Source organism: Typopeltis vanoorti, chromosome 20, assembly GCF_054136105.1.
Source record: "Typopeltis vanoorti isolate ZY-2024b chromosome 20, IOZ_Tvanoo_1.0, whole genome shotgun sequence".
Classification (NCBI taxonomy): Eukaryota; Metazoa; Arthropoda; class Arachnida; order Uropygi; family Thelyphonidae; genus Typopeltis; species Typopeltis vanoorti.
In genome coordinates, this window is record NC_143568.1 from 4,616,619 (window position 1) to 4,643,086 (window position 26,468).

A 26,468-nucleotide genomic window follows, 5' to 3' on the forward strand; every position below is an offset into this window, starting at 1 on the left:
GGAGAGTGAACAGATGGCATCAATGACAAAATCATATTAAAATGAAGATATCAGAAAAGAAACTAATATCTTTTCTGAAAACAGAGCTAATCTAAGATGATATTTGTCACTTAAGTTGTATACATTCCTGAACCAGTCTTATAATTACAATTATAAAGCAGAAATTATAAAGAAGAAATGTTAACAAAAGTTAAGGCTTGAAATGCGGAAAGGCAGCAGGAGTAGATGATATTCGACCAGAAATGCTGAAGTATGGTGGTATAAGAGTCTTACAGTGGCTGCATTGCATAGTTCAGAAAGCCTGGACAGAGGGACGAATTCCCGATGATTGGAGTAGAGCTCTCATAGTACTCATATATAAAAAGGGAAATAAAACTGAATGTGAGAATTACAGAGGTATTTCCCTACTGAGTGTTCCTGGCAAGATCTATGCAAGTATACTTGAGAAATGGTTGAGAAGAATTGTGGAAGAAAAGCTTGGTGAAGAACAAGCTGGATTCAGGCCAAATAGAGGCTGTCAGGATCAGATCTTCACTTTACGACAAATAGTCGAGAAAGCATGGGAATATAACAAAGATCTGTATTTAAGTTTTGTCGATTTGGAAAAGGCATATGACAAGGTGCCAAGAGAGAAGCTATTCAATACACTACAGTTATATGGTGTCAATGGGACATTATATCAAGCAATACTTAGTCTTTATTTGAGTTGTAAGTCAGCAGTTAGAATTGAAGGAAGTACAGGACGATGGTTTAATGTTAAATCTGGTGTGAGACAAGGATGTACATTATCCCCTCTGTTATTCATTATCTATATGGATCACATTATGAAGGAAAGTGGTATTAAACATGATATCAAAATTGGAGATGTTAATGTCAGCTCTTTGCTTTATGCAGATGATGTTATACTTCTAAATAAATCCGCTACAAGTCTGCAAGATTCTCTGACTAAATTGAACAGCTGTTGTAATAGATATGGTATGAAGGTCAGCAATAAAAAGACAAAGACAATGAAAATAGGCCGAATCATTGAAAATATCAACTGTGTTGTGAATGTAGAACCTGTGGAACAAGTAAAACATTTCAGCTAATTAGGCACAATTTTTACTGAAGATGGTAAATTAAATATAGAAATAGACAACAGAATCAGCAAAGCTGCTATAGTGGGAAGTCAATTGAATAAATTCATATGGAATAAGAGAGAAATTAGTCAGAACACTAAATTAGCTGTATACAAGACAGTGTTCAAACCAGTTTTAACTTATGGATCTGAGAGCTGGGTCAGAAGTAAAACACTTGACCAAAGACTAGAGACTGCAGATATGAGTCCTGAGAAAGATTATAGGCGTGAACAGATGGCATCAATGGCAATATCATATTAAAAACAAGGATATTAGGAAATAACTTGACATTGTTAGCATCCAGGAAATTGTTAGCAGAGCTAATCTCAGGTGGTATGGTCACTTAAACAGAATGGGCGAGGAAAGATTAGCAAAACAGTGTTCTCTGCCAGGTTGGCAGCAAAACGACCCAGAGGAAGACCAAGATATAGGTGGATTGATACTGTACAAAGTGCCTTAGACGATAGAAATATAAGATCTGATAATGTTGGAGTCTTGACAAGTAACAGACTGATTTGGAGGAAAATTGTAGATAGGAAGTTATTAATGATATAATTTTTTTCATGTAATACTATCATATCCTGTACACCCGTTGAGGGTACATGGCAGGAATTTGATGATGATGATGTTAACAAAGGTGTTTGAAGCACAAAATGGTACGAAAAATACCCACAGGAAGAACTAAATATTGTATGAGTTAATGCAGTTTAGAAGTGGTTTAGAATGCAGAAATGTAACAAGTGGTTAAATAAGATAAATAATGAACATCATGCTTAAGTAATACCTAGATAACTGAGAAGAGATATTTTCATAGCCCCAGAAGGATTGCAGAGAATCGCTAAAGAATTTTGATCCAGTGTTCAGTTCTCATTTTCTCACAGTACATCAAGGTTATTGAGTGTCCACATAGATGATGCTTACAGCTTTGGACTGAACAGTGTGTATTCTGCATTGGACTTGAACTACAAACAAACATGATAATACAGTGTGAAGAAATGGGATGTTGGCTGCCTGATCCTTTCTTCAGATAACCAGGGAAAAGTTAGCTATTGATACTACTTCCAACTCAACAGAATTGAAGATGGATGTCACTCACATTAGAAGCATCAGCATAAAAATAGGTGGAGCTAGCAGACAAATAGACAAATTACAGAAATACTATATTGTGATAATTAGTGCTGCTGAGACAGTAGATTTATCAGGTGAGATACTGCTAAATAATAATTTTAGAATCTTATATTTGAGCATTAGTGATCAGGATAATAATGGAATAATTATAGTCTTCAACATAACACAGATAAAGCTCTCAAATCATAAGTAATTTCAAATAAAGTTATATGGACAATGAAACTTATTTGTGCCTGTTCTGCACTGCTTGGAAAGAAGTCAACAGACACCATAGTGTGAGGAACAAACAGCCATGGCACTCATCTTAATAAGATGTCGGACCTCCTTCCACTGTGACTGCAGCAATCCTGTGGGGCATACTTTCCACAAGTGTATGAGAGCAATCAATGGGAATTTCAGACCATTCTTCCTGTACGCATGTAATGAGGTCCTGTACATGCGTACAGGACTTCACCTGATGCTCCAGTTCATCCCACAGATGCTCACTAGAGTTGAGATCAGGGCTCTGTGGAGGCCAGTCACATGTGGTGATGTTCATGTCCACAAACCTTGCAGTTACAGCAGCATCCTTATGACATAGTGCATTGTCTTGCTAAAAGAGACAATGATCAGTTCACTAGAAATGCCACAAAGCAGGAAGTACTGCATTGTCTAGATACCTCTCAGAGTTGAATGTTCGTGGCACCACAAACAGAGGTTGGAATCACACCAGGAAAAACAGGACCACACCATCACATTGCCACCTCCAAATTTCATAGTTGGGGTTATGCACTTTGGTAAGAGACATTCACTAAGCATCTGCCACACCCACACCTGTCCATCTGTTCAGTAGAGGTTGTAACATGATTCATCACATCATAACACATCTTTTCAAGCTTCCATGTCTGACTGTACATGTTCTTTCTACCACTGAAGACTACACTGCATGTTGGTCTGGGTAATGTGGATCTTGCATATTACAGTCCTACCATGGAAACTCATGTTGTTAGCCTTGGTTCTGAATGTTTTTGTGCAGATTTGTGTTCCAGTTGATACCTGAAACCCCGCATTCAACATATCAGCCAATGAATGGCAGTTTTATTTTACATATTATCCTTTGTGGCACTCTACTATCACATTTATGAGTGTGGTGGGTCATCCACTGTGGATAGCACTTGTAGTTAACTCCCTGTGCTTCCATTTCAGTATGATATCACTGCTTGTTGACCTGGGATGGCCCAATTTGCCAAACAGATAGGCCTGCAACATAGCATCCTATCTCAATCAGTTTCCTTCTCACAGCAATTTCACCTGAGCACAGTTGCACTGATTTAAGAGCATCATATTCCTCCAATATATGCCAGCTACAAACACATGACTCTTTACATGGCACAATGCACCTTGCCCATGAGGGTGTCCATTGACTTCTTTCCAAGCAGTGTACATAGGAGGGTGTTATAGTGAAGATGGAAAGAAATTTTTTGACTCATTGAGAGGGCAGCTGATATAAAGAAAAACTGGTTTTTGTTGGAGGCTTATATAATAGAGCAGGAAATTAATCACACACATATAGAAATGTTTTTAAAAAAATTTGGAGAAAAGAGCCAAGCTATTAATAACGCATACCTGTTGTATTTCTGTTCAGGATATGCATTATAAATACTATGTTCAACATAGACATAATAATAATAATAATAATCATATGATGATACACAGCTGTGAGTCCCCTTTAAGGAGACTCACAGCCGTGTATCATGGCTTTTATGGCACCATCTCAGTCCCCCCAAATTTTATCCGGGCTCCTGAACTGGCATAGCTGACGAATCAGACCTATGGCTGAGTCAGTATTCCTGACTGTAATCCGTGTGTGTTCACTGGACCGGTTTGCCTGCTTGCAGGATGAAAACCCCCAGATAAACTGGTGGGAAAAACCCTGCTGTCCACGCCCAAGACCGGCTAACTTGGCTATGGCTGAGGAAGATCCTTAAGCTTCTCGCATTGTCGACGGGAATCGAACCTACGACACTCCTTCCCCAGGCATATGGTTGCAAAGCGCATAGCCACTAGGCTAACTGTGCGGACAACATAGACATAAATTCATATGGAAAGAACACCAGAAAATCTTATGGAAAGTTTTATGTTGTTGTTGAGAGTGTTATCTTCACACTTGTTCAGAATACAAGAGTATACAGGGGTTTTTAAAATAGGAAGTAATCACTATTCTGTGATGGAAGAAGTGGAGGAATTTGAGTTGTTTGAGAAGCCAGTTGACATGAATAAAAATGGACTAGTTTGTCCTTGTTGGAGATTAAAACAGCAGAGTAGGAAATGAATACCAGACATATGAAACTGTTTGGGAAAAATTTACAGAAAAGAGAAAAGTTGTAATAATGATAAGTACCTGCTGAATTTCTGTTCAGCAGGTACTGGTACATATATTTCACATGGAAAGAATTTCCAAGAATAATAAAGGAAGTCTAATGGATTATATTATTATTATTATTATTATTATTATTATATACCTCCAGGGAGTCCAAAGACTCATCGAGGGAAGGCATCTGCTCTACAACTCTGTCTCCGCCACTCAATACACCAACGCCATCTACCGCTGACCACCACTGGTATTTCCGCAGACAATCACAAACATCCATGCCCATGTTTGGATTCGAACCCACAGCCTTTTGGCTGGAGAGCAGATATGCCAACCACTTGGCCAGCCAGGCTTATTCTTAGTAATATCTTCATGCTGGTTCATTACAAAAGAGAATAGAGGATTTGAAAGGAAAGTGACACCATGTAGATTTAAGTAGTATAAAAATGAATTTCATATCAAAAAAGAAAAATGCCTATAACAGTTTTAAAAGGAATCAGAGTCAACTACCTTCACTGTACACCCAGGTATAGAACATGATTCAAGAAAAAAAAATGAAAGGATTTGAAAATATGAACTAAATTCTTGGAGACACATTGATAGACTGAAGAAAACATTGGCATCTGTAAACTGGGTAAAATATGATATTTTTTTAAAATAAAAAAAAAACACTTTCTAAATAAAATATATATGTTTTAAACTTTTAAGAAAACACATAAAAATATGTGTAATATAAAGAGCCATTCTAACAAGAAAACAAATTATGTTTAAAAAAATGTTTTTACTGTTCTTCCTATTCTTATCATGTACTGATTTCTCTTTCTTGGAATGGTTCTCACACAGATAAAATATTCTTTAAACAATGATACAGAGTCACTAATTACTTTATGGAACTCCAGTTGACTTATTGGAATATACCATTAAAATAGGAGGTGGGGAGGAATCTTGGGCAAGTAGGATTTTTCATAATTTGTTGAGCCTTGTATATAAGTTGTAAGTTAACAGTTAGAATTAAAGGAGGTATTTAGATGGTTTGATGTAAAATCAAGCATAAGACATGATTGTACATTATCTCCACTCTTATTCATTATCTATATGGATCATATTATGAAAGAAAGCAGTATTAAACCTGATATCAAAATTGAAGGTGATCTCAGTTGCAGAATTCTGCAGGATTCCTTTACAAATAATTGCTGTGATTGAATACCAAATTTACTTCAAAAGTAGCACTAAAAAAAAAAAAAAAAAACTATGAAAATAGGCAGGCATGTATTGAAAACATTAGCTGCATCCTAAATGGAGAACCTATTGAACAAATAAAACATTTTGGCTTTTTAGTACAAGTTTTTAGTGAAGATGGCAAATTAAAGATGGAAATAGACAATAGAATAAGTAAAGCTAGTTTTGTGGAGAGTCAACTGAAAAAATTATATGGAATAAGAGAGAAATCTTTCCAAACAAAAATAGTATTTAAACCAATTTTAATTTATTTATTTGAGATTTGGGTTAGAAATAAAACATAATGTAGGACAAGAGGCCATAAATGAGAGGTCTAATTAAAATTGGCAGAATCATATTAAAAAATGAATATATTAGTAAGTAACTTGACATGGTTAGCATATAGGAATATGTGAGCAGAGTTAATCTAAGGTGGTATGGTCACTCAAACAGAATAGGAGAGAGGAAAGATTATGAAAATAGGTGCTTGATGCCAGGAAAAAGATATATATTCCTTTATTTCTGAAAGGCTTATTAATAATGAAGAAGACATCCTGCATGTTTTCTTATTTTTTTTTTTTTAATCTGTCTTTGTTAATGGAGTGGAATGATTAAATATAACTTGCATCATCCATAAAAAGTTAAGGATGATTAAACTTCATCCTAGTTGGGCAAGTGGTTAGTGTATCCACTCTCCAATCAACAAGTTGCAGGTTCAAATCCTAACCTGGGCATGGATGTTTGTGAATGTCTTTATGTTTAAAATACTCAGCGTCTATGGTCTACCCCTCAAAACTCATATAAGCAATCACAACACCTTATAAAGATTACAATGCTACAGTAATCTTTAAAACAGAAACATCTGAATCATTTCCAGTGACAACAGGAGTTCTGAAAGGTGATGTACTTAAGGTGAGGTGGTCAGTATACAGGCTTGAAGATCACTCTGCAGCCTTTGGCTTTGGTTGACTTCTCGCAGCACCAAGACATCCGACCGGCACTTGGCATTGGCTGTTCTCCCAATTTTTTTCCCCTGGTGTGGGTTTGCCGTAAAGTCTGGTCCTCTGGGTCCGACTGCTTCTGGTTCTCTGCTGACTGCCTCTGGCTCTCTTCGGTAACAGCGCTTCACCTCTCCTGCTTCGGTAACTGGACCTCGCCTCTGCTCTCTCAGCAACTGGACCTTGCCTCTTCTCTCTCAGCAACTGGACCTGAACTCTCCCCCGATGTTCGGCTCAGTCCCCTTTTATTTTTGCTTCTCGGGACCTTGCACCAAGGGTTGTAAACCCTGAAGACATCTGCAGTTCTCCTTGATCTTTTTGTTAAGGCCGACCCGTTCTTTCATCTCCTCCATGCACTCTTTTTTCCTTGTCTTGTCGGGCAGTGGAAACTTCTGAAACTAGCGGATCTCTTTGATACTAGCTTTGAAGGCGTTCACGCATAGAGCTCACAAACAACTTTCTCACACACTTAATCGTAAACAACTTTCTTGTGCTCTTATACAAAGCTATTATACAGAGTTCTGATGGCAAAGCATTGCCTTTTTGACATTCTAGAAACTTTAGTTAAAACAGTAAATACCATCAATTCCTATAGGGTTATTTACATTAATCATTAACATAAAATACATAGAGACAAACAAGGTTATTTTTGTAACAGTTCTCATGAGACTTGACCTCTGTAAAAATCGATGTAAAGCACTTTGATATTTTTAAGCTGCATCGAGTTTTACACGTTTATTACATATTGTTATGGATATATTTTTATTGAGGCAGTTTGCTCCCAATATAGATTTATCAATAATCTGGTATCTTGGCCATCTACTACTAATTTTTTGATGCATTCTATGAGTTGTTCATGTTCTACATTATCAGAGGCCTTTGTGTAGTCAATAAAACATAAGTAGATTTCTTTCTGCTTCTCCAGATATCTTTCTATAATAGTTCTAACGTTGAAGACTTCTTCTCTAGCCCTTTATTATCCTGAAAACCGGATTATGTCTCATTAATTCTCAATTTCATTTTATGTTTATTCTTTCTAGGATGATATATAACAGCTTTTCTATTTGACTGATCAGACTGATTGTTCTGTACTATTCACATTTAATTGCCTTCGATTTTTTAGGTATTGGTAGGAATGTCGAGTACTTAAATCTTTTGACAGGTGTCCAGTTTTGTTTATTTTATTACATGTCAGTCTTGTGATCTTATAGCCTTATCATTTAAAGCCTTTAGATATTCTGCCATAATTCTTTTCTTGTTACCAACATGGCTTTTCCTGGTTTCAATTTTCTAATTTGTTACTTCCCAGGTAAGAATAGTAGGCCCGTCCAAATCTTCTTGCAACAGCTTGTAGAGTTCCTTTGAATACGCTACCCATTTATCCCTTATTTTGTCTTTCTCCATTAGGATGTTTCCAATGGTATCATCAATGCAATGAGAGCCTACCCTTTTGCAAGATTTGCTAGTTATCTCCTAACTTTTTCATGAAGTTCTCTGGTTTTGTGCTTTTTGTCCAGAAGTTCAATTTCCATGCATTTGTTGTTGAGCCATGGTTCTTTTGCAATCCTATATTCTTTCCTGATATCCTTGTTTAAGTTCTTGTATTCAGGACGATTTTTGTGTTTCTTTTTTTCCTCCATCATTTTCAGTATCTTGTCATTCATCCAGGGTTTACTCATCTTCTACTTCTCTCAATTTGGGAGTTGTTTGTTTTACTGTCTTTTTTATGCCCTCTTTAAATTTCTGCCATTTATCCTCAATCTCATCTTTAGGGTAAGGATACTTGGTGGAATCAGGAACATTAACAGCGATGGATTGTGCCAGTTCCTTTAAAAATTTATCTTGTATTTCTTGATTTTTAAGGGAGCCAAGATCATATTTTTCTATGTGTGTGTAGGTTTCATTGTTTCCTTTAATTTTATTGCTGCTTTAATGACCACAGGATTGTGGTTTCATCCAATATCAGTCCGTATGTTTTGGCTTGTGTGATGTTATTCCAGAATCTTTTTTTAATCATTATATATTCAATCTGGTTCCTACGGCTGTCTCCGGGACTTTTCCATGCGTAAAGTCTTCTAGGAGGCTGGCTAAATAATTTGTTATTACCAGATTGTTTTCTTCACAGAACTGTATTAATCTTTCTCTCCTGGATTTCTATGTCCCAGGCCCTGGTTTCCCATTCAGGAAGAGATCTTTTCTGAGCCTACTTTAGTATCTAGCTCTCCCATAATGATCGTTATGTCATCTGATTTAGCATTGTTAAGTGCATTTTGGATGCCTTCATGGAAACATTCTACATCTTCATCTGGGTAATCAGAAGTAGCTGCATGTATTTGGACAATAAAAATATTAAATGGTTGAGCTGCAATTTTTAATGCGATTATTCTATCACTTATGGGCCAAAATCCAAGTAAGAATTGGGCAATCTTATTTTTTAGTACAAATGCTACTCCATTTCCATGACTATCTCCACATGAGTATATAATTGAATGACTCTTTCTGTTTATTTTTCCACTATTAGTCCATTTGACTTCACTGATATCAGCAATGTCAATTTTCATTACTTCAAGTTCTTGTATAAGGTTATCTAACTTCCCAGCTTCATATAAGGTTCTTACATTCCAAGTTGCAAGTCTTAAGAGAAGATTCTTGGTTTTCAGACGTGAAGGATCAGGAGATACCCTCCCCGGAGGGTTTAAGATATCTTCATCATATTTTATTTTCATAGTATCTGTCTTACTTTCTCCAGTTTCTTTCTCTTCTTCCCTGTAATGTTTCGAAGAGACAAAAGTTGCAGAGAGTCCAACCTTGTCTCTATTGCTTAAATCTGTCATGGTTTACTATGGAAGGTTACATGGTGGGGTTCCTTTCTCTTTCACGGTGACTGGCCACATCTCTGTTTTGTCTCAGAGTGTGCCTGGACTATGTCACATAATAAATTTAGTTTAATCCTTTATTCAAGTGTGACCTCAGTAAAGGTCGAAACTGGTCTGGGTAGTGGCCCTTCCCTTAATGCATAGCAGTATACATGTCCGCAAGGAGATATGCTTTGCATTATGGGAGATACTGAGACAAGGAGTGATGAGAGCTTGGTCCACCTTTGCTATGAGTTGCCAAGGGATGTACCACCTTACCTCAGCCCTGAAGATATTTTCAGGCACAAACTTTGTTTGCTTACACTTGGATAAAGGATTAAACTAAATTTATTATAGTCTAACCAAGTGCAAAATAAAATTCCAACTATGTCACATAGTTTGCTTTCATGCCTTCATTACCATTGTCAAATTAAATTTTGTTCATCTGTTAACTTTGCCATTCCAGTCTTTAAGTGCAACAAGGAGGAGACACTCTCCTTCACTACAGCATACCACTAATAGAGTTTACTGTTTACTCCATACCACTAATAGAGAGCTCAATTTACCTAATTTGATCAAGTTACACTTTCCCTTAGACATAATTGAATTATTCAAAGCTACCATACATGCAAGTTAATTTTACATGAAAAGGGAAAAAAAAGTATACAAATAATTGTCCTTCCATTTTAGAAATTATGGACTTTACAACTGTGTTATAAATAACTCTTTTAATTTCCTGACGTTTCGATCTTCATATTAAGATCATCATCTGGAGTATATACAAATATACAAGGACAAACTGAGTTACATCACACACAGTAAGCTAAAGAAACAATGATTTGATCACTGGTTATTTTACTGGCATGAAAAAAGTGAAAAAAAAAATTACAAATTAATTATTTAGAAACTACATCAAAGCTAAATTCTATTTAAGATAACATGGGAAAAATATTCTTCCTTATAGATAGTCTTCTTTCAGTAACAATGATGTCATATTTTTAACATTACAATTGTTATTTTAGATTTAGGATTCTGGATTATCTACAGTCCTATTTATAGTTAACTCTTAGACAGAAAGGTTCCGTGGGTAGAATATGTGCCTTCCATATGCTTGTGATTTTTAAACCATCATTATTGTTTAGATTGGGGGTCGATAAGAATCTCACAGGCTTCCTTAAATTTGCATTCATACCATGTTTTGGTGTGATGTAAACAACTGGTGCTTTTCCAATCAATTCCATGTAAAGTGTTCAGGTCATGATCAGAAAGGCCAGCTTCACCATAGTTATTATATTTAATGTGTCGTTTATGTTCCTTTTGTCTGATAGGAATTGTGTGTCCTGTTTCCACTATATATGATAGATTACAGGTGCAATAAATGCGGTATACTCTAGGGTGGGCCAGTGGAGGGAGTGGGTCTTTGGATGAGTTGAGTAAGCCTTTTAATTTTGCAGGAGGTTTAAAGGTGGCTTTGAGGTTGTATTTCTGTAGTATTCTGTTTATTTTATCTGATGTCCCTTTAATGTAAGGAATGGTTATAGTTTTATTGTGGTCTGGTTTATCTTTGTTTTTTGTTGAGGACTTATAGAGGATTTTGTTAATAGTGTTTTGGCTAACCATTTTTTAGAAAAGTATTGCTGATAACTTTAAATTAAAAGAAAATTAAATTAAATTAAAAAATACTAAAAGAAAGGATACAAATAACTGGATGAGACTGCAGTAGTTCTTCCTCTTCCCTTCCTTTAGAAAATGTCTATATAGCAGGCTTTGAGAACAATGCATTTACCACCAATGCAGTCAAACTTTGTAGAGTATGTGTTTGCTAATCATTCATGGCTCAGACCCAGTTAGTCCCGTTTTTTAGTGCAGTTAGCCAATATTCTAAAATACTATAATGTAATAAAAACAAAATTAAATAATTGTTGCTTTTACTAGTCACACATCTTTTAAATGGTTCATTATATTTTTCTGTTTATGGAAAGACAACATGTGTACACTGGAAGATATTGCATAAACAGTCACATTATCATCCAGCCCAACAATATGATATCCTCAAAATACTAACACAGAAAACCATGGCTATCTGTTCAAAGAATTCAGCTCTTGCAATACAATTAATTTATTTTCACCATATATTTTAAGCCAATGGCTATAGTCCTTATACAAAATACTTCATGCTTCCCCCAAATACACAAGATCAAAGCAAAACTGCCTACCCCCTCTATCCAGAACACATCGGAAAATATAGTCAGAGTGCTAAATAAATATAATCACAGCACCACTTTCAAACCACACACTAAATCAGCGACACCTATCCTTTGACCTAAGGACAAATACACTTTCTTCTCAGATCCAATAGTGTATAAAGTGTGTCCTATGTCTGTAGCTTGGCTTGCTGTGGTTGGATAGAAAAGTCTATTAACATTTACCTTATAGAGCATAATAATTACATTTTTCATTATCATTATGCAAGTTAGAGAGAGAAAAAAAGAGAGACTAACTATAGTTGAAGTCAGTAGTAGTATTGGGTAGTAGTTATTGCTGCAACTGTAACAGAGGATTGGCAAGCCTCTGTTACAGTATTATAATATTCGGGGGAGCTGAATGTGCCTGATCTAGGACATCAGGTAACAGGTGAAAAACTGGCTATGTGTTTCTGAAGAAGACATTTTCATATCTCAACTGTAAACATCAGAACCTGCATAAAACTGGTAAGCTGTGAAGAGGAGCTAAAAGGCTTTAGATGGAATGTGATCAGAATTTCTGAGGCACATTGGATGGATGAAGGTATGGTAGAGCTAAGTGAAGGAAGAGTACTACTCAGGAAGAAGAGATCAGTAGCACAGAGGAGTTGCAGTTATAATCAATAATTATCAAATCAAAATACTAATTATCAAAATAATCAAAAAATAACATCAATGAACATCTATCTCAGTCCTCATCTGCATCCCACACACACACACCACAATAGTGTATGGGATCAATATAAGAAAAAGAAAATCTGATCTCATAAACATCACTGATATAAGACCTGTTTCTTCAAGTATCCTATCCATCAATTTAAAGCAAAAGAAAATAACCTTTATATTAAAATTATCCAAGTGTATGCACCAGACCATTCTCATGAACTGGAATATACAGAATTTTTGAAACAACTGCAAGAAGAAATAGATGATACAAGAGAGACATCCTGATAATCTCAGGAGATTTTAATGCAAAAGTTGGACGATTTTCAGATTCTTACACAGATGTTATGGAAAATTTTGGAATAGGAGAAATAAATGACAGAGGAGAAATGCTACTGAATTTCTGTAAATTAAATGACCTGTTTATCACCAACACATGGTTTTATCATAGAGAAAGCCATAAATATACCTGGACCTCACCTAGTGGAGAAATCAAGAATTCCATATAGTATATATTAATTAGTAAAAGATGGAAAAACTCGATTTAAAGTGTAAAAAAACCCTTAAGAAAACAGATATGGATACAGACTACAAACTTCTTACAGCCAAAATGAAAATCAGATTTGCCAAGAAGGAAATAGCACCCAAAGAAAAAATAATAGACATCAGCATACTTAAAAACCCAGCATACAAGCATCAGTATGGAGAACAGATTACAGGGAAACTTGGAACAAGATAAGACAGCAACTGCTAGAATCAAGGTAAAGAAGAATTGCTGCACACAATAGCAAGGATCCTGGGTTACTCCTAAAAGAGTAACAATATATGGATGACTGGAGACATTTTGGAACTAGTAGAGAAGAAGAGAGGGATGAAAAACCCTAGAAAATAGAATCTCTTATAATTTACTCAAGAAACAAGTAGACAGAAAATGCAGACAAAGAATGGCCCAGTGGCCAAATGAAAAAGCAGAAGAATGAAAGGATACATTTGAAAAAAAAAAAAAAAAACGCACACCAGAACTTTGTACAAAATGATCAATGAAATTTCAGAGAGGTGCTCCTTTTATCCCAAAATTATCATGTCAATAAATTCAATGAGGAATAAAAAAAAAAGAAAAAAAAAAGAGGAAATCTCTGATGACTGGAGACTGAGTTAAATCATTCCAATACATAAAAAAAGAGATAAAAGAAAATGCAGCAAGTATAGATCCATATCATTGCTGAGCCATGTTTACAAGATCTTTATTAGAATCATTCAAAACAGGATTAAAAAAAAAAAAGAGTATGAAGAAGTAAATGAAAGAAGAAGAAATGGGATTCAGCGATGCAATCTTCATTTTACAGAGGCTAGCAGGTTTGACTTGAGAGAAACAGTCTTTTTGTATGCTTTATTTGATTTGGTAGATTGAAACTGTATGATAGAAATACTGCATAAAAAAAAAGGATTGAAACCATACCTAATCAGTATAATCAGAAAATGCTATAAAGGCACACAGATAATAGAAAAATGTTGAGTCTAACCTAGTGATAAATAAATTTTCAACATCTTTCTCTAAATCCAGAGTAATTTTTAAAAAAGGTGATAAACCTTTTGGCAACTCCCATAGGCACAGATGACTTGCTACTGCTTCTGCCTGGTATCTCCAGCTCTGGGCCTGGCTCCCACTGAAGAGACCTCAATAAAGGTCGAAACTAGTCTGGGTAGATGGCCAATCCCTTTAATGCATAACAGTATACATATCCACATAGGAAATGTGTTTTGCATTATGGGAGATACTGGGTTAGAAGTGCCTGGTAGCTTGCTCCACCTTTGCCACGAGTTGCCTTGGTGTTGCACTACTTACTGGATAAGATAGTACAACACTATATTTAGTCCTGAAGATATTTTCAGGTGCAAACTTTGTTTGCTCTCACTGGGATAAAGGATTAAACTAAATCTATTATAGATAATAGAAAAATTCAGAAATATTGAAACACGTAAAATCCTATCCCAGAGGGAAGTCATGCAGGGTTCCCCCCCCCCCCCCCCCCCACTTGCTCAAACTGTTACTCAGAGAGGTGGTCGGAGAATCTTTGGAGAACTCCCTGGAGTAACCGCTAATGGAAGAAACATTACCCACTTAAAATATGCAAATGATATTGTTCTGATAGCCCATAGAGAACTTAAAATCAATGATTTCCAGCTTAAATCTAACCAGCAACAAATGCAACTTAGATATAAATCCAAGACAAAATAAGACAAAAATTATGGTAATAGAGTGGAAAAAAAATGTCAATAAATTCAATTATCTTGGATCATTAATCACTGAAGATCTAAGTTATATGTAAACCAGCAAGCGCAGAATTGGTCTACGATGGTCAGCAGTGAAAGTTGAATCTAATATGGAGAAATAAAAAAATTAGCCATAGCATAAAGACTAAACTCTTCAATTTAATGATCCTTTTGGTGATACTTTATGGAGCAGAGGGCTGGATTACTGGTGAAGAAGAAGAAGACAGATGAAAAGGTTTAGAATCAAAGTGCTTAAGAAGAATCAATGGCACAAAGTGGACTGAAAAAAGAAACAAATTATAAAGTAAGGGAAGAATTTGGTTTAGACTGATAATATCGTAAATAGGATACACAAAAGACAGTTACATTCGTTTGGGCATAATCAGGATACCAAGAAAGAATGTGTTCTTGTTTATGGAAGGATTGGGGACAACTGAAGGAGAGGAAGACTGAGAAGAAGACGGCATGAAGCCTTGAATATCCCCTGAGGCTTGACATTCCATTAGATGGCAAGGCTGGCAGAGGACAGAATCCAGTGGAGGAAAAAGTCCATGGTACACTCAACCCATCCTTGACAGATGACAATGAATGAATGAATGAATAGTATTAAAGCATCTTTCCTCCCCTCCCCCCATCCAAAATGGCAACAGATATGGCTACATTAATTTACCAAAAATTTGGATGCCAGTCATTTTAAGTTCAACTCCAATCTAATAGCCATAAACTTCTTTTTATCCAAAATTAGATAACATCAAAAATGGAATGTCACTTCTCACGTCTATTTTTATGTTATATAATGTCTGTTATAATTTTGAAATATTTCCACTGTTACTTGTTTGTTAGTGACAAGTTTGTATGCAGGTGTGAAATCCTGCAAAAACATTAGCAGCATAATAAATATCTTATTTTGTTCTTGTGGTTATGTTGTATACTGCTAAATCACAATGTAGTTTGTACTAGTTTTCTTTAGTGAGAAAAGTTTTATGTTGATGATGCAGGAAGCTCCAGATCTATAGGTTTGGAATTAGAACATTTAGTAAATAAAATTAAATGCTAATTAAATAAAAGGTGAAGTTCCTGTTAACATGGAAGAAAGAGTTTTTTTTAGATTTGCATGGCTAATTTGCCTGTTTCAATTTTTTCAAGTTGTGAAAAAGAGATATAAATAATGCTTGTCTTTAAATTTTTCAGGAAATGACAACGTATACTAAAATATTAATTAAAAAACTTTAATTAATACTTCCTATATTTTGGCAATGTTACATTGCCATCTTCTCGGAACATAAAACTATATGTGCACTCAGGCACTAACAGTGATTCCAAGAACAGTCTTTCATATGAAAGATTGTTCTTGGAATTCAGTCTAAAAAACTTCCCAAATCTCAACAAATCTGGGTGCATGAAACTCCCCAAATTTGGGAAGCTTGCATCCTCAGAACATCAGCCCAACAGCCAAGACAACCCAATTTAGCCTGCTTGGGGACACCTTTAGGACTCTAGGACCAATGCCAGTTGCCTTTTCTGCCTTATTTGCTCGTTATTAGTGCCTGCATGCACATATCATAGTTTTATGTTCCCAGAAGATATCAATGTAACATTGCCAAAATATAGGACGGTATTGATTAAAGTTTTTTAATTAATATTTTAGTGTACGCTGTCATTTCCTGAAAAATTTAAAGTTATATGTAACCAATGTATAAGTTTATCTACAAGAAATAATGCTTGTGTGCTTATATCCTTTTTTAAGATGATGTTTTAAACTTACAGAAAGAAATGGAAATTATCCTAAAAATATCCTGAGTTCATGTTATATAGCTTATGTTTAATTTTTTCTTTATATATGTTTCATATTGCATAAAATAACTTTCAAGATAAAAAAAAAGTTTGATGCATTGTTCCACTGAAAATATTCCAAGTCATTATCCAGCCTGGTTGGCTGAGTGGTAGTGGTTAGGGTATCTGCTGTCCAACCAACAGGCTGCATATTCGAATCTTGCCACAGGCCTGGTTATCGGTGATTGTCTTTAGGTAGAAAATAAATTTCATAGTCTCGTGTGAGACCCTGCTTATTGGAGGCCTAAAGCAGATTTTAAAAAAGAGGTTCCATGTTCAGTCTATAGAGTGATGTTTCTGAACTATGTAAAAATGAAGTGTGTGTGCACGTATAATTAATAAGAGTAAACTCATTATACCACTGACAGCACAAATGTACTGTTGGTTTACAAAAAAAAAAAAAAAAAATCTTGTGGGTGAGAGCCATATAAAAAATTCTGCCTTGCTGTTTCCTTCTACTTATCAAAATGCCGTGGAAGATTGGTCATTGTTAATTTGAAAGTGAATCTTGGGTACCTGATATTTTAGCTGATAACTAAGGTCAGGCTTAGTTCAAGTCCCTTTTGTCTTTTATGGGAGATTATTCTCATATATGTTGAAGTTACTTGTATTGTGTAGGAGTTTCTTACTGTGAAATGAATTTATTCCACCAAAATGAATGCTTTTGTGTATTTCTTGACAAAGTATGAAGCTGTTTAATATTTTGGATGTGAAAACAGGTCTAAAGAGTTTTGCTGAATGAAAATTAAATTCTGATCTCACTCTAGAAAATCGTGTTGATTTTATCTTCTTAGAAAAATCAACACAATTTTCTAAGAAGATAAAATCAAATTACAGTTCTCAGTATCATGTATTTTGAAATGTAATTCAAGAGTTTTGTTCACTAAGAATCAAATAATTGAGAGAAAAGAGTTATGCTGTATAGTTTATACAATTCTGTGTTAATGGCTTAACTGTCTAGTTGGCAATGATGGACAAAATATATTAACCACCTTATACTTTGTATCTATTTTTTCAGCATTATTTTCCACTTTGTATCATTGGTTTGGCTGACATCTACACGAATGCCTGATGGGTGAAGAATCACATTTTTCTTTTATAGTATTTAAAATTTTTATATTTTTTACTGGAGGATTATGATGCATTCAGTATTTAATTTTACTTTGTGACTCCAGGCAAGATTTTTTACTTAGCATTGTTTTTTAGATTCTCTGTCTTCCTCCCTTTGGGAAAACAAAGGCATTGTTGAATTTATTTTTGTTTAGCTTTTTTAAATATTAGACACTCTTGAATTATGCCTTTCTGATGTAGGTGCTGCCCAAGCAGATGTTGCCGTATTAGTTGTAGATGCCACAAGAGGAGAATTTGAAACAGGTTTTGAAACTGGAGGACAAACTAGAGAACACACTCTGCTTGTTAGGTCTCTTGGTATGTAATATCTTATAATTTAGATTCCCTGTTAAAAAAATAAATGTTAAAAGCAAAAGGTTTTAGGAGATACTACAAACACTATCTAAATGTCTCTATTGCTTGCTGTTTAAACTAAAATTAACATCAATTGCAAAGTGTAAATAAATATTATGTAGGATATCTGCTATTTAGAGATACCAGATAATCTTACATTTTTTATTAAACTTTTAGTGGCAGCTGATTTTAAATAATTAAATAAATAAAAAGTAAAAGTTAACTTATATCTTTATTTTATATGTATGCATTTGCAAAATATATAATGAAATTAAAGATATGAAGAAATTATATACTTGGTTTAATCCTTTATCCAAGTGTAAGCAAACAAGTTTGCACATGAACTATTTTCAGGACTGGGGCAACTTGTATATAGCAGCTTATGACTTCACATCACTTGCCTTAGTATCCCATAATGCAAAGCACATATCCTTCAGGTATGTATAATGCTATGCATTATGGGAAGGGTCACTACCCAGACTGGTTTCGACCTTTATTGAGGTCTCATCAGTGGGAGCCAGACTCAGAATTGATACCAAGGTTGAAGTAATGGAGAAGTCATATTTTCATATACGAGTTGCCAAAAGGTGTCGCACCTTATTATTAAAATACTCTGGATTAGAGATAGTTGTTGGAAGTTTTTCCACTTGGAAATAAATGAGACATCAATAATGGTCGAAACCTGTCTGGGTAGTGACCCTTCCCATAATGCATAACATTATACATACCTGTAAGGATATGTGCTTTGCATTATGGAATACTAAGGCAAGTGATGCGAAATCATAAGCTTCTATATACGAGTTACCTCAGTCCTGAAAATAGTTCAGGTGCAAACTTGTTTGCTTACATTTGGATAAAGGATTAAACTAAGTATATAATTTCTTGGTATCTTTAATTTATAGTTTAACCAAACTTCCACAGTGTATAATGAAAATGCATTATTTTTATTAGTACAAGAGTTGTAGCACCTTACTAAGCACTGGATGCAGATTAGACACTGGAGAGAAGATAGCCTGTAAAGAACTGAGTCTGTATAAATTATACACTTTTGGGAGGAATTTTCTTTCATATGCACAAGTGTGAGCTGAATGTCATGCAATTCTGCTGTTTATTGCAATCAAGTGGAATCTGGTTGGAGAGTGTAGCCAAAACAGCAATCAGAGATCTTTAATCTTAAACCATTAGTATAAATGGGCAAGAAGTGGACTGCTCTGTGTGCATTGAACAATTAAAGGTAGACAGATGAGTGTATATGAAACTTCTGTAGCTGATAAAGTGAGAGGTTGCAGTATGGAGTGCAAGTCTGCCATGGACAAATGCTGTTTTGTTTGCTGCAGGTAATGTCAACACTCATGCCAATAGCCTCTTTAAGGTGCATACCAAAAGGACGTATGGTAGTCTGACATGTGTGATACAGGACCACCCAACTAGAAAAAAAAAAAAAGACTAATCCATGTAGGATGATCTAGAAGGGACTTTATTTTTACAGCATAATTAAAAGACAACTTTTTTTTGTCTACGTGTTAGAAGGGGGGTTCCCTGATAATGATGGATTGGGTCTAACTACTAGAGCATGCTCTCCCTTGCTGAAATGTAAATCTAGGACCCATAATCAAGCATTTGAACATACAAATATAAATATGAAGCAAAGAACATTGATTATGTAGCATTATGTAGAGGATAGAGTGAGAAAGATGTCTAATGCTTTTTTGCAATTATCCCAAAGATAACGAATATGTGTAAAGAAAACTTTCTATCAACATGAATGGACCATGTCTATTCGTGTTGGCACTACCCCACAGAGTTTAAATAAATTATAATACCAGAATAAACTCACGTAAAATATTATTTCATTCAAATTAAGTGGATATTGAATCCAACATTATTTCAAAGCCAAATAGAGAAACTACAAGAGTTTCATGCTGAATATGGAAACTAAAAGTTTCGTTGGGTCCAAGCGTAAGCATACCTTTCATGACAGGGGCAACTTGTGGTAAAGGTGGAGTAAACCCTGATCACTTTCTTTAGTATTTCCCATAATGTAAAGCACATTTCCTTGGGGACATGTATGATGCTATACATTGGACATTGGGGGGGGTCACTACCCAGACTGGTTTCGACCTTTGTTGAGGTCTCATCAGTGGATAGGTAGACCAAGAGTGCATCACTTCAACCTGGGTATTTACATCTAACTTGAAACATCGGAGAGGTGTATTTTTCGTAAGTGAACTCTCGGTTGGCTTTACTTTAGTAAAAGTATATTTACTAAAGTAAAGAGCCAAAAGGGATCACTTCAGCGATGCAAATTTATAAAAAAATTATATTATTATTTTATACATTATTTATAATATATATGTTATTATATAAATATATAAAATATAAAATTATAAAAATTATATAAAATAATTATTTAATTATTTATTTTATTTTAATTTAATTTAATTTATTATTTTTTTAATAAGTTAGGAAATTTAATAACCTTTTTTAGTTATCTTACATTAGCTACTTAGGTGGTGCCTTTTGGAATCATCAGCTATTGTTTGATTAGCTTTTTGCATGTACTGAAGATGCCTTGATACTTAGGCAAAAATTATACTAAGAAAATAATATGTTACATGAGTTTATTCTGGTATTATAATTTATTTAAATATAATACCAGAATAATTAGGAGTATGAGTTGAGGTAGTTGCATTGTGAGATTATTGAGGTCTGTTTCATTTAATTCAGAACCCAGAGGTAAATATATTTGAATTGCTATTGCTTCCAGAGCAGTATTAAGCACATGACGGGAAAATAGTATGACTCCCCATGAATAGCTACTTCTCCATGCGCAGAGCCATCTCCAGTTCTGTCCTTGTATGCAAGAGTGATATTCCTAAAGGTAGGGTACTCACTGGGTGTTTTAAATAAGTTTCCTGCAAACAAAAACAAAAGGGTGTGTGTTTCTGCAGCAGGTGCTTGATATCATCGATATTCTGGAGAAACCCATGACAGTTCCATTGTAAAAATTTACTGATTGTTTAGTCTTCATAGACTTGTCTGGTTTCTGGAGATTGACTACTTGCCATTATCAAGTTTGTATTTCTCATTAGATTTGGGGAAGTATGAACAACCAGTGTCCATCTCTTCCTCTGAAAAAATATCTAATACATCTTTGGATGTGTCAGGATCACCAGGTAAATTAAATTTTCTTTCCACGGATACCAAAATTTTTTTCTGTGGAAGGGTCTGGCGGCTTGTCTTTAGGTGATAATCCTCCCATAATTTTTTTCACATGTGGGTTCTCATGAAATGGAATCATTTTGGGAGTGGGACTGTACATTGTACAATTGATTTGCTCAACAGAGAACAGTTGTAAAGTTTGAGTTGCTGTTGACATTTTCTTAATTGTTACTTTCTCAGCATAAGACATCTCAGAGCAGGTTTAGTAGTAGCTAGCTTTCTTTTTGCGTCTTGATATGATATGTTTTGTTCTGGTTTAATTTTTGTATTTCTCTCTTGGCTTTCAACTTCTGACATATATGTTCACTATCAAGGAGATCATCCAACATACTACCATGCATGTCAATTTCTGACATATATGGGAGTATGTTGGATGATCTCTTTGATAGCTCACACATTTAACTTTTTTTTTTTTTTTTTTTTTTTTTTTTTTTTTTTTTTTTTTTCAGAGCAAGATTTATTACCATACTCTTTACTATCACATTGGGCTCTGGTGGCAAAGCCATGACAGGCATTTAGGGCATGTCCATATTTCTGGCATTTGAAGCATCTTAGTGGATTAGGGATGTACAGTCTAACAGACAAATGAGATACTCTGCTTTAACAGATGTTTGGAGTATCAGAGGTAAGGATGATATTTCTGGTTGGAGCCTGGTGACCATCCCTACAGATCAGGATGTGCCTCATACCTGTCGCCTCCTGATCTTTCAGCTCTGAACATATCTCCTCATCAGGAACATCTAGGAAATCCCATTAGATCACTCCTCTATAGGAATTGAGTGTTTTATGGGGTGTAACTGTTATTGGTATTCTACCCATTGATGTAGCTCTGAGTAGCTTTTCAGAATGCTGTTGACATGTTGTTTCTATGAGGACATCACCAGAACATAGTTTCTTAACTTTTTTTTTTTAAAGAACCTGCCAGTCCCTTTTGAATGAAGAAGGGTGACATTTTCCCTATTGGCTTTTCACCTGTTGCACGATGGTCCTTTTTTTCCACTTCCATTTCGTTATCCATTTGGGCTGTCTGGTTTTTATTCCCTTGAAATTTCCGGGTAAAAGAATTTGTCAGCTGGGTTGGTTATCAACCATCCGCAGCCTAGTCTGGTGATGGGGCTGCCATCTTAGGGCCTCCAGAAATGCCTGCTTTGGTTCGGGACTGCTTATTGGGTATTTGCAGCCAGCCACCATTTCTGATTGCCATTCCCCTATCCGCCACCTGGGGACCCACTTGGTTGCAGTAGCTCTGCTCCAAGTCAGGCTATTTTCTGTGGCTGGGTATGTGCTTGACACTGGAGCTCCATCCATTTTCAGTGCTAGTTGCATAATGAATGAGGACAGATGGCCAAATATTTGTTGGAAATATAAACCAAAGGGACATGATCAAGAGGAAGATCCAGGAGGAGATGGGCAGAAGGCTTTTTAAACCCTTGAAAATGTTACAGGCAAACAATTGCCTAATATGGGAAGTCAAGAAGAAGAAGACCTGTTGCATGAATGATTAGAAAAACTGGTATCATGTCTTTTGTTTCTTATTTCTGTCATCAAAAGGTGTCTCAATGTTATTGCTACTTGGGACTTTGTTAGGGTCCCTAAAATAATTGAGGCTGAATCATTCATGCTTGAGAGGGTTTTTTGGTTCAGTGCCAGAGCTCTCTACCCACTATGGAGCCACATGTGGATACCCACTGTCCAGCAAACAATGACTGTGCTCAGGAGTGGAACACCAGGGATTATTCTAGAACCCCGGACACTATACGAGCACTACAGTAAGCCTTGGGTTCTGTCCCTGGACTATGGGGAAGAATACTTGAAGAATACTGTGACACTCTTGACCCTTACAGGCCAGCCCGTTATTCAGTTGATTCTAGCCAGGCCATCCAGGACCACCTGTCTTGCCAAAGTAGTGCAAGACTACCATGATCTCCCTTTCGAGATGTCCATGGGTCTGCACTGCACAGCAAACATGGCAGCAAGGTGTTGGATCCCAGTGATGGGAATCTGGAAGATAAGATAGTGAAAAGGATTCAGGAGAAATAGAGTGTGAAGAAAAGCAAAGAAAAAGAGGAAGAATGAAAAGCGCCACCATCACTGGGAGGTCTCCTCCACCACAAACAGGTGTCTCATATGGAGAGGTCCACTTTGTGGACTTAATCTTGAATAGAAAAATTGTCTAGAACACAAATTTCCAGAAATGCCAAAATTACTCTTCATTCATAACATTGTGAATGAAGAGTATAAATTTGGCATTTATCATGTGAATTTCCATATGCAAATAGATAGCACACATTTTCAGAAAAAATGCAGTCCCTCCATTATTTGAGAATGTTGGTGTAATTACTAATCTTACGCTTTTCCTGGCGTAAATCTAAGAACACAAAAAAAAAAAAAAAAAAAAAAAAGATTTTTCTTAGCTTAAGTATCATATCAATATATATATATATATATATATATATATATATATATATATATATATATATATATATATATATACATAGATGTTGTGTTGCAATATTCCACATGATATAAATTGTAATATATTTTATGAATTTCACTACCATTATTTTTAATAATTTGTTTTTGTATCATTGTTAGGAGTGTCTCAGCTTGCTGTAGCTGTAAACAAATTAGATAATGTTGATTGGACTGAAGCCAGGTATAAAGAAATAGTGTCTAAACTATCATCTTTCTTGAAGCAAGTTGGATTTAAAGAAAGTGATGTAACTTTTGTACCATGTAGTGGTCTTACTGGAGAAAATCTTACACAAGTTGCTCTCAATCCCATCTTAAAACTGTGGTATCATGGACCCTGCTTAGTAGATGTGATTGGTAATTATATAATGATAGTTACTTGATTTAAGCTAATATTATCTGAATATGTTTCTGTATGCTTTCAAATTTGCTTATACAATTTGTATAAATATTTGCCCACACACACACCTCTGATGTGCTACAGGTCTTGTAAACTTTCATGTGTGGGTCCAATAAAAAAAAGAATGAAGTATAAATTGTACACCTTGTAATTGTACACTCTTTACTTTTCTCTACTTGAATTATTAAATTAAATCTTTACCGGCCAGAAAATTATGAGCCCTTAGCAAAAAGTGCTTGAAAGAAAAATTCTGTAAGTTTATAGATTACTTTAAGATGGCTAATTCTATCACTGAGCTTTTAGTGCAGTGGTATGTAATAACAACTATCAGTCCAAGAAAATGCAATTTTATAATTGCATTCCTGTATAGCACTCATTAGAGATTGAACTTAGAACCATTTTTATCATATGTATTTTCATATGATATTATATATGCCTTTACACATTTTTGTCTGTTTTGCCTAATTTTGTATTAAAATGGGCCAGCTGTAATGAAATAACAAAAAAATTATAATTTAAACTCATTTGCAAATAAAAATAGAATTATAATGGGAGGACAAATCATTAAGTAGTCTTGAACTGAGGTCTTATTTAATAGTGAAAATTAGTGTCTTGCATTGTACTCATTTGATCACATAAACATTAGGTATAACTTATATGCAGTTCAATTTTATAGTGATCAGGCTTGAATTTTTGATGTTAATATTTCTGTTATTTTTTGAAGAACTGTCTCCATATCTGTGACAGATTGTCAAAAGTCATAGTGCCTTTATTATATATCAACCCATTGTTGATTCTATATAATTACAGACAATTTCATTTTGCCTAATTTTGTCATTACAAATATCCCAAAATTGAAAAATGTAACCAATAATGAATTAAAACCAAAATTCAATAATGAATTAAAACCAAAATTAAAATGACTCAGTAAATTTCAATAGCATTTTTTATTCGCTTTCATTAAATTCCACCCAGCTCTTGCAGAATTGTGTCATCTAGAACTAGTTTTTGTTAACTAAAATGATCTGAATTAAACTAAAGTTGAACTCTGTGGACATAATTTCAAATTACATCCACACAGTTAGGATGTGCCCAAGTCATAGACCTCAATTTTGTACATCTTAAATCCCAAATTTTATTAAATTCTGATCTATTGAGAAGAAGGTTATTGCAATAGGTAATATCAGCGTGTTTGTGACCTTTCTTGCTTGAAAATGAACCAATTGATAAATTGGAATGATTTGAGAATTTTTTGAAAGGATTTGGATTCCAGTTCCAATTTCAATAAAATGTTTTCCAGCAGGAATTCCAGAATAATAACTTATAAATAGATGGATGAACAGAATGAATCTAATTGATGCTTATGCATTTTGTGAAATGATCCTGAAGAAGCAGTGCTTCATTTTGAGACAGATGCTGTGTATGTGTGCGTGTGTGTGTGATAGCCAATTCCAGAGAGGCTTTAGTATTGGTGATGTCTGGTTATTCACAAGGAAGAACTGTGAAAACTGGCAGATTGTCAAAGGCTACTTTCTACTGGAAAAGAAATTCCAGTAGAATTAACAGCAGTGGGTAGATCATCAAGCCTCAGCAAAAAGCTGTTGCTTTTATTTTTGTGAATCGCACAGAGCTAAGGGTTAGATGATATGGCAGTGTTATTCTAGAGAATAGCATTCCCAGAGAGTATTCCCTCAAGAGGAGTAGCAGATACTATAATAGTCCAAAACAATTACAGTTGCCTTCCATTATAAACACTACTTTAACACAATCACTCGTTGAATAATATCCCTGCCCAAGCACTGTGTTGTGCTAAAAAGCAGTTCTCTGTTAAAAGAAATTCGCTATAGCAAACTATCCACTACAACAAATTACTCCCTTTGATTTCTGTGAGTTTGCTTTAGTGAGAGTTGATGGTATGTTTCTCCCAATTGTGAAACATTCATTGTGAGTGTACTATCAAACGTACTGCTACACCCAAACATCTTTGGGATATAGCAATAAAACAGTTCTGCAGTCTGGCCTACATTTTCTTCATCTTTGCCATCTGGCACCATAAGGAATATTCCTCACCTGCCTTTATAGTGAAGATTAATAATCTACACCCTGTGATAAACTTCACCATGGAAATAAAAAATGACAATAAACTGGTATTCCTTGCTCTCCTGCTCTCTTTCAGGTGAACTAACTACTCCATTTATCATAAATCTACTTTTGCTGGTCACTACATACA

The 26,468-nt window shown here is 35.1% G+C and overlaps 1 protein-coding gene across 1 annotated transcript in view; it reads left to right on the forward strand.

Moving 5' to 3' along the window:
• The window catches only part of HBS1 (translation elongation factor EF-1alpha (GTPase) HBS1), a 400,441-nt gene that overhangs the window by 296,868 nt on the left and 77,105 nt on the right, over positions 1 to 26,468 (forward strand). Inside the window, exons 12-13 of the mRNA XM_090410159.1 lie at positions 17,992 to 18,108; positions 23,962 to 24,195. Coding sequence (XP_090266285.1) covers positions 17,992 to 18,108; positions 23,962 to 24,195 — 351 coding nt within the window. The remainder of the gene's footprint in view (positions 1 to 17,991; positions 18,109 to 23,961; positions 24,196 to 26,468) is intronic.